Source organism: Pteropus vampyrus, unplaced genomic scaffold (genome assembly GCF_000151845.1).
Source record: "Pteropus vampyrus isolate Shadow unplaced genomic scaffold, Pvam_2.0 Scaffold90, whole genome shotgun sequence".
NCBI lineage: Eukaryota > Metazoa > Chordata > Mammalia > Chiroptera > Pteropodidae > Pteropus > Pteropus vampyrus.
In genome coordinates, this window is record NW_011888871.1 from 2,000,244 (window position 1) to 2,008,867 (window position 8,624).

At 63.6% G+C, this 8,624-nt stretch overlaps 2 protein-coding genes across 2 annotated transcripts in view; one reads left to right on the forward strand and one right to left on the reverse strand.

Annotated features, from left to right (window-relative positions):
* The window catches only part of SLC29A4 (solute carrier family 29 member 4), a 12,514-nt gene extending 8,625 nt beyond the window's left edge, over nucleotides 1-3,889 (forward strand). The window contains exons 10-12 of the mRNA XM_023532762.1: nucleotides 431-618; nucleotides 1,528-1,768; nucleotides 2,699-3,889. Coding sequence (XP_023388530.1) covers nucleotides 431-618; nucleotides 1,528-1,768; nucleotides 2,699-2,841 — 572 coding nt within the window. The 3' untranslated portion in view covers nucleotides 2,842-3,889. The remainder of the gene's footprint in view (nucleotides 1-430; nucleotides 619-1,527; nucleotides 1,769-2,698) is intronic.
* Nucleotides 3,890-5,152: 1,263 nt separating this feature from the next.
* Nucleotides 5,153-8,624, reverse strand: part of TNRC18 (trinucleotide repeat containing 18) — a 90,596-nt gene continuing 87,124 nt past the window's right edge. The window contains exons 30-33 of the mRNA XM_023532763.1: nucleotides 8,278-8,507; nucleotides 7,081-7,317; nucleotides 6,893-6,967; nucleotides 5,153-6,626 (exon numbers count right to left, since the gene is read on the reverse strand). Of these exons, the coding sequence (XP_023388531.1) occupies nucleotides 6,420-6,626; nucleotides 6,893-6,967; nucleotides 7,081-7,317; nucleotides 8,278-8,507 (749 nt within the window). The 3' untranslated portion in view covers nucleotides 5,153-6,419. The remainder of the gene's footprint in view (nucleotides 6,627-6,892; nucleotides 6,968-7,080; nucleotides 7,318-8,277; nucleotides 8,508-8,624) is intronic.

An 8,624-nucleotide genomic window follows, 5' to 3' on the forward strand; every position in this document is an offset into this window, starting at 1 on the left:
CACTGGGAACCGGGAAAAGCTGCAGAGGCTGCGGCTGGGAGGAGCATGGTGTTCGAGGGAGACTGAGGAGGCCAGGGCGGGCAGGGGCCGTGAGCCGTGAGGAGCCCCCACCTGAACCCCGTCCCGCTCCATCCTGTCTCCAGGAGAACCAAGGCTCAGCCCTGGCCGACAGCGGGTCCCCGAGGGACAGCCCGGCCCACGAGGTGGTCATCAGCGGCAGGGGAGCCTACACGCGCTTTGATGCACCTCGGCCCAGAGCCCCGTGGAGCTGGTCCTCCTTCCGAGGTGGGGGTGGGCCCCAGGCTCACGGCGGGCGGCCCTCCAGCCCCCTGGGCCACAGTCCTCCCGTCTGCACACGTAGGGGGCGCTCAGGCTGGCAGTGGACGGGGGCCGTGGTGTGCGGCCCCTGACCCCCAGCCCGCCCCCACAGCCCTCCTGCTGCACCGCTATGCGGTGGCCCGTGTCATTTGGGCCGACATGCTGTCCATCGCTGTGACCTACTTCATCACGCTGTGCCTGTTCCCGGGCCTGGAGTCTGAGATCCGGCACTGCGTCCTCGGCGAGTGGCTGCCCATCCTCGCCATGGCCGTGTTCAACCTCTCTGACTTCGTGGGCAAGGTGGGCCACCTACCCTGCCCCAGGGCGGGGAGGAGAGGATGCCATAGGTAGGGCAGCAGACCTCCAAGGCCACCGTGGGAGCCATGGGTGGTCCCTGGCTCCCTGCATGTGGCTCTTGAGTGCCGAGAGCGGAAGCCAGCGTGGCACCGTCCCCAGACCATGGCCATCGAGGGTGGCCCCGACGGACCCCAGGCCAGCCCTGGAGTGTCAGCTGTGTCCAAGGGGCCGGTGCTGGCTCCCACCTTCCCGCCCTGTACTCACTAGTTAACAGGCCTCCGACAGCACAGGTGCACACACCGGAAGTATCCCAAAGGGGCAGGGGCCCCGGGGAAATGGTTCAAGGGGCCAGAAGAATCCGGGCCACACGTCATGCGCTCTGAGCGCAGGGCGGGGTCAGGGAGGAGGATCAGAGCTCCCAGTCTGGGGCAGTCCCGCCATGGGCCTCGTCTGGGTGGATGGAGAACCAGTGGCTCAGAGAGGGACAGCGTTTGCCCACGGTCACGGAGCTGAGAGGCCAAGAAACTGCTTCGGGAGGGAGCGAGTGGATTCGATGCCCGGTCCTGCTACTTCCCTCTGTGCGAGCCAGTGCGAGGGGCCCCGACCCCTGGGGCCTCAGGTTCCTCCTCTCTCAAGTGGGGTCAGCAGCCTGGCCCCGCGAGGGGCCCGTGAGGACTGAACGGGGGCGTGTGCAGTGTTTCAGTGGGTGCCAGGCACACGGCAGGGACTGTTTTGCTGTAATGGGGCTTTTGCTGGGTTTTCGTGGCCGAAGCCAGGGAAGGACAGGACACTGAGCTGGACTGAGCCGGCAGTGTCTGGGGCTGGGGTGGGCATCTGGAGGCTGCAGTGGAACCTCGGGGGGCGGGGCTCACGAGGGGCGGGGCCCACATGCCTGGCTCTCCGCCCCCGCAGATCCTGGCGGCTCTGCCCGTGGACTGGCGGGGCACGCACCTGCTGGCCTGCTCCTGCCTGCGTGCCGTCTTCATCCCCCTCTTCATCCTGTGCGTCTACCCCAGCGGGACGCCCGCCCTCCGCCACCCAGCCTGGCCCTGCATCTTCTCCCTGCTCGTGGGCATCAGCAACGGCTACTTCGGCAGTGTGCCCATGATCCTGGCAGCCGGCAACGTGGGCCCCACACAGCGGGAGCTGGCAGGTAAGGCCCCGCTCGGCCAGCGTCCAGCCTGCCCGAGGACTGTCTCGGGCCACCTGCTCAGCCGCCCGATGCCTCGAGACCATCAGCACCCCACCGCCAGGCAGGGACCCTGAGGCCCACAGAAGCTGAGGCCACAGAAGGTGTGGGGTCCTTCCTCAGTCACCTACTCCTTCAGTCCACAACCACCTGTGTGCCAGGCGCTGTTCCAGGTGCTGGAGACAGTGGTGACGAAATAGTGACCGCTGTGCTCCTGGGGATGACAGTCCAGAGGTGACAAATAACAAAGAAGCACAGAGAAAAGTAAAGAAGAGGAAAATGCGGTGACGAGTCAGGGTCAGGGGTTCACGGTGTACGCGGAGCAGTCCAGGAAGGCTTTCTGAGGAGGCGCCTTGAGCCAAGACCTGGAGGAGGCAGCGAGGGGGCCGCGCATGCGCGGGGGCAGGGCAGGGGGAGGGGCCTGGAAGAAGGCGCCGGAGTACCCGTCTGCTGACCAACTGCGGATGGTGGTAGAAAACAGACTCCCAAGTTCGGGACCCGCTGCTCAGGGCGAGAAGGTCGGATTGCTGCCAGCCGAGATGGGGAAAGGGTGCCAGAGCTGGGTTCCAGACACAGTAGGTTCCAGAAGCCCATTAGTCGTCCCAAACTGCTGATGTCGAGGAAGCAGCTGGAGGCGAGGGACTGGAGATGAGAAGCAGGCAAGGCCTGCCCCCCCCCCGCCCCTACTCCGTGCAACAGCCCCCGGGCGGCCCCTCCCCAGGAGCTGGCACCTGTCAGCCGCTTCACACCTGAGCAGCCAAGGCTGAGCTCCAGCCCTTTGTCAAGGGGCCGCCGGTTCGTCCTCGGGGATTCTGGGCTTGTCCACGTGGATGTGGCTGCTGTGCCCCCATCCCAGCCCGCCCCCCGCCCACACGTGCTTGGTCTCGTCTACAGGGAACACTATGACCGTGTCCTACATGACAGGGCTGACGCTTGGCTCTGCCGTGGCCTACTGCACCTACAGCCTCACCCGCGACGCCCACAGCAGCTGCTCCCCCACCCCCACCGCCAATGCCTCCTTCCCGGCTGGCCTCTGAGCCGGCCGTGCCCTGGAGGGCCACTGGGGCCCACACCGGGGGCCCGAGGCCCCTCCCTGTCCCTCCCTGCAGTGCCTGCGGGGCCTCTTCCCCGTGCAGGTCCGATGCCCTCTGGGCACAGCTGCCCATCACCGCAGCCCAGGGTTCTGCCAAGCTTCTGGAGACTGGGGCCATATCACTGCCCTTGGGGCTCCGCCCAGCACTGTGCTCTCCCGCTCCTCACCCTTTGTCTGCCCAGTGGTCCCAGTGCTAGCTAGGCCAGTGCTCTGAGGTCATTCACAGCCATCCTCCCCCAGAGCTGACTACCAGCCAGTGTCGTCCTGGTGATCCCCACCCCCAGGCCAGCTCTGAGGGCCCTGTGGCTCCAACCACACTGTCCATAGTGCCTGACCCAGCCCATCCCTCATCAGGGACCCCTTGTAAAACGTAAGGGGTCCTCAGAGGAGAGGGCCTGGCCCCAGCCTTGTCACCCCCTAGGCATCCCCCCTCCCCCGAGCCTTAAACCCTGGTTCTCCCAAACAACACGTTCACCCTGGAGGAGTCGGAGCCAGTCAGACCACGGTGTGTGGGCGTGGGTGTACCCACTTCACCCCCGGAGCCACTCAAGGCCGGCGCCCACCTGATGCCACAGGCCTGGGGGTCTGCGCCTGACCCGGGACCTCCGTGGGCTCCTCTGGCTCCTCCACTGCCGGGGATACAGGACAGATTGGGGGCCTCCAAACCTGCCCCACACCTGGCTAGAGTAACTCTTGACCTATGCCTTGATCCCCACCCAGCAAGGTCCAAGGGGGAAGGTGAGAACCTGGCAAGTAAGGCCGGGGTCCCGCCCCAGCCTGGCCCCTTCCTGTGCTCCGGGTCGGCTTGGTGCTGAGCTGAGGGGGTTTCCCGGAGCATCTTGCCAAAGCTGGACTTTCCTAGCGGGGAGGATGGCCCGCCTTTCCACGCCCACAGCACAGCTGTGACCACCCCACCCCTGTGTCCACTAACTGTACCACACTGGCCATTAAAAGATGAAGGCAGTAAGTGCCCCACGGCCGCCTCCGAGAAGTGTCTGTGCAGGGGGGGGACTGCCGCGAGGATTGGGGGAGGGGTCCCCACAGGACGTGGCCCACCCACAGGGTTGGGACCCCTGTCTTCTCATCTGAAAAGTTGCCTTGCCTGTACCCAGGCCTGAAGTTTCTAGAGGATGGGTGGGGCTAGGTCAGGTAGCAGGAGGGTCCTTACCTGGCAGGCCACAGCCAGGTTTGTGGGGAGGGGTGGTGGCAGAGGTGGGGGCTGGAAGCACTTGGGGTTTGAAGGCCCTCAGGTCAGGGACAGTGACTGCATCTTGCCCACTTTAAGGAAGAGGGAGGAAGAAGGGGAGGCTGAACTGGGACCTGAGGTTGAGTGTCCTGGGCTCTTGATTTGTGTGATTTGGACAAATTCCCACACTGTCTTGTGCCTGTTTCCCAAAAGACGGGTTGGAAGAGAGTTGGGGAAGGGGGCTGGCTGCCCAAGGGCTGCCTGTGCTCCAGGCCTGCAGTTTCGGGGGCTCACCCTCGGGGGACCCAGGCGGGCACCCGGCAGTCAGCGGTGCCAAGACCGCGCCGGGCGATGCCAGCGGAGGACGCCAGATGGCGCCAGCGCGCTGCTCCGCGTCTCCCGGAGCGAGGGGCCGCCCACCGCTGTGGAACTCGGTGTCTGTGTCCCTGGCCAGACGCCGCCTCCCGTGAGTTCACGCCTCCGATCGCTGCGCTGTGCCCTCTGCACTGCAGCCGTGACACCGCCCGCAGTCTCATCCGCTTCCCCCGCACCGAGCCGCCGGGCGAAGCCCGTGCTATCAGGCTGGGAGCGGAGCTCAGGGAGGAGAGGGCGGCAGCGCCAGGGCCCAGCCTCCCCGCCCGAGGGGGAGCCGCCCCTCCGTCTCTGCGCTGCTCAGGGCCACGCAGACCATCGTGGGTGTAGGTGTGGCAGGGGACACTCGGCTCCACCTTTTAAAGAGGAGATGCATGGCCTTCGGCCCCACAGCGGCCAAGAGAACTTCCGCCCTGACCCAGACCATCTATACCTTGGTTTCCCGACACAGTCGCCACTGGCCATGTCTGGCTCTGCTGACCCAGTGGAACCGCAGCTGCCATAACCGAGAATCTTTTCCTTCCCTTTCATTTAAATCAGCTCGAATTTAAACAGCCACTCTGAGGCCCGTGGCCACCCGGATGCACGGACCTCCTTGCACTGTCGGCAGCCCCCACCCCCACGGCCACCAACAGCAGCCACATCCAGACACCAAGCCCACCCAGCCCCTGAAATGAACCACTCCAGACAACAGTACTTTCCAATTATAACTTTTTCTTTTCTTTTTATGAAAAAGATCACACAGAATTCGCCAACAAACAAAATTCCAAAAGAAACTTAAAAAAAAAGGAAAACAATAATTCCCCCAAAAAACAAAACCAAAGTCTGGCTTTTCCTTCCCTTAAGATTGTCTGGACGAGGCCTCCCGTCCGCCTGGAGGGCGCGGGGCTGGTAAGTGCTTTCGTGAGCGGGGCCCCCGCAGCACTGGGGCGGGGTACCTCCTCTCAGCCTCTGCTCTCCCTAACTCCTTCTCCCTCTGGGGGCGAGTACAGTACACCTGGGCCGGGCGGCGGGTGGGCTGGGTGTGCTTGGGACAAGGGGGCCCGTGAAGCTGGGTGCTAGACACTCACAATCTAACAAGAAATAAAAAATAATATTCTGCACGTCAGAATGTGTTCGCTTTTTTTTTTATAATTTCATAGCTATTTTTTCACAGTTTTAAAAAGTTTATATTTATATATATTTATATATATTTATCTTTATATATATAATTAAAAAGTGGACTCCGTTTAAAGGCGTATGATACAGGGAGAAGTCTCGGTACAATAAAACTGTACAGGTTAAGAACTGCCGCCTCCCTCCGGGTGTGGCCAGGTCGAGGGTTTCAGCACCATTCGGGTTGTCTGTAGTGTGAGGGTCTGGACCAGATGGGGGCCTGGCTGGGGGCCTCAGGGCACGCAGCCCCTCCACCCAATGCCACCGGGCCCCCCTCCTGGCTCTGTCCCCAGAGTCCAGATCCTGAGGGCCACGGCTGGGCCCCTGGCAGGTGCCCCAAAGAGGCCTGGCCAGTGAGGCTGGTGGGCGTCGGGCCGCCCCGTCCTACAGCCGGAGGCTCAGGGGTGGCTCCATGCTGAGGGGGGCCTGGCGCTGGGAGTCCCGGGAGGACCCGCAAGCAGCAGGAACCCCAGAGTGTCAGTTTGGCTCCTCGGAACCCCCCTCAGTCCGTGTCAGTGGGGGGACGCCAGGGTGCTGGGGCCCGGCCTGCCCAAGTGCTTACAAGGTGCTGGAGGGGAGGCCTGAGGGGCTGGGCAGGGCCATACCCTGATAGCTGAGAGGAGCCCCCTTCCTGGGAGGCACCGAGGGATTCAGAGAGGGGGGCTGGAGACGTGTGTGCGTGTGTGCACACACGTGCATGCATACGGGCACACACACGTACACACACGCACCAGGGCGTCCACAGGCACACTCGCATGCACACACCAACGCACGTGGCCCCGAGCCGGGGGTGCCGCAGAGGCCCCCGCTCAGCAGAGCACGGGCACGCCGTCGGTGGAGAAGATCATGCCCGTGGTGGGCTCGTAGGTGCCGGCGAGGTAGTACAGGCCCTCGCTGTCCTGGTGCTTCTTGGTCTTGAGCATCTGCTCGTACTGCTCCAGGCCCACCACCAGGCACTTGTGCGACACCGTCTGCACGTCATTCTCGTCCACGTGGGAGGACTGGTACAGGGCGCGCTGCGGGCGGGGCGGGCAGCTGCGTCAGGGGCGAGGAGAGGGGAGGCCCCGCCCAGGCCAGAGGCCCAGAGACAGAGGAACCGCGGGCAGAGGGCGGGCGAGGGTGGGCGAGGGCGGGCGAGGGCGGGCAGAGACTGAGACCCAGAGGCTGGTGGACAGAGACCCGGAAGCAGCAGCTCAGAGGCCTCGCTGACCCTGGGATCGGCCCCTGCCTGGGCGCTGGGGTGGGCCTGCGGCGGTGTCCCCTCCCGCCCACTGCCCCCTACCTCCATGAAGTCTTTCCTCTGGCTGGAGGCCCGCAGGGCTGCGGGGAGGCTGCGGCCGGACTTCTGGTCCCAGTGCTGTGTGTGGCAGACGAAGGGCAGCGGTGAGCCCGGCCCCCTCACGCACCCAGGCCCCAGGGGCCCGCCCCCCGCCTGGGCCTCCCAGTGTGCGCATACGGGACGGGGCTCACCTGGCCCTCGTGGAGGCGCTTGCCCGGGCTGGTCTCCTCGGGGTGGTAGAACCACTTGACGCGGACCACCATGTTGCTGCCCCAGGACTCCCACATGCTCTGGATGCGGCCGATGTAGGGCAGGTTGGGGCGGCCGGCCGACAGGAACACGGCGCAGTCCCCGATGCGCACCACCTCCTTGCCGCGCACGATGGCCTTGTAGAAGAGCTTGCGGGCCTTGCCCTTCATGCCGCGGCGCTGCGGGACATGGGACACCACGGCTCGGGTCAGGCGCGCCCCGCCCGTCCCCCTCCACACGCGGGGTGTTCTGCAGGGTGCAGGAGGGAGCGCGGGGAGCCCCTCCTGGCTCCAATGGGGACACCCTCTCTCATCACTTTGGCATACAGAGTATCCATGCTTCCTGCCACCATGAGGGTGACGAGACCCCGTTCTACAGCAGTGTTGGCAAACGATGCCGCGAGGCCCGCTGTGCACCCAGCACACCTGGCTCCCCTCACTGGTCCTGACAGCAGCCTTTGGGGCACCGCTGACCCCCGGCTGACCCCGATTTCCAGTCAGGGACAGTGAGATGCAGGGAGGAGACACGGGTGGTGAAGCGGAGGGGCTGGCAGCTGGGCATCACCCAGCTCCCATGGCTGTCTCACTTGGATTGGGGGGGTTGCCACAAAGCACAGCCCCGGGGAAGGGGAGGATGGGGGTCAAAGAGCGCATCACAGCTGTGCAGCCTCAGGATGAGTCAGTGGCCTGAGTAGGGGTGACGCTGGGGTGCAGGCTGAGAGATGCCCCTGGATCGTTAATCCCCAAGCACGGCTGCCTCACTCCAGGTGGCTCAAAGCCAATTTTTTTTGCCTGAATCGGAAAATCTACATGCTGATTTCCTCCCTTAGCCCACAGTCCCCCCTCTACCTTTAATTCACTGGATCCCTGGTGGTGACAAGCTTTTTAAGAGATCTGTGTCACTAATTTCTTATGTTCTATAAACAGCTCAAGTTCTTTTCAGCTCAGTCAATTCAGGGTGAGATGGACAGCTAAGACTTTTAAACCAACTTGGCTTTGACACCAGCTGTTTTAGGCATCCAGTGGCTACGCCCCTTCCCGCAAACTGCCCCCCCTTGATCAATGGGGCTCCCCAGTAGGGCTGACCGCTTTCCTGTGGCAGGCACAGGACTTGTCTGGCCAACCCGAACATGACATCACCTGTAGCTTGAACCCCGGGGAGAAATACTTCCTTCTGTCGTTTCTAAGCCGGTAGAATGTGGACTGAAAGCTGCGGGGGCTTCCTGTCCCCCAGAGACAGGTTTCTTTCTGGAGAAAGGAACCAGGACAAAGGAGGAAGCCAAGGCCTGGAGCATGGACGCCCGAGTGGGTCTGAAAACAGCCCCCACCTGGATCCAGCTGCACCTGAGGCCAGATAGCTCTGGGCTTTTCTGTTCAAGAGCCCAATAAGCTTGGCCCTGTGCTCTGCCCTCTAATAAGGAAACCTGTAAATGGCAGATGCTGAAACAAGGAATAGGTCAGTCCCAGGAAGGCAAGACAGCGAAGAC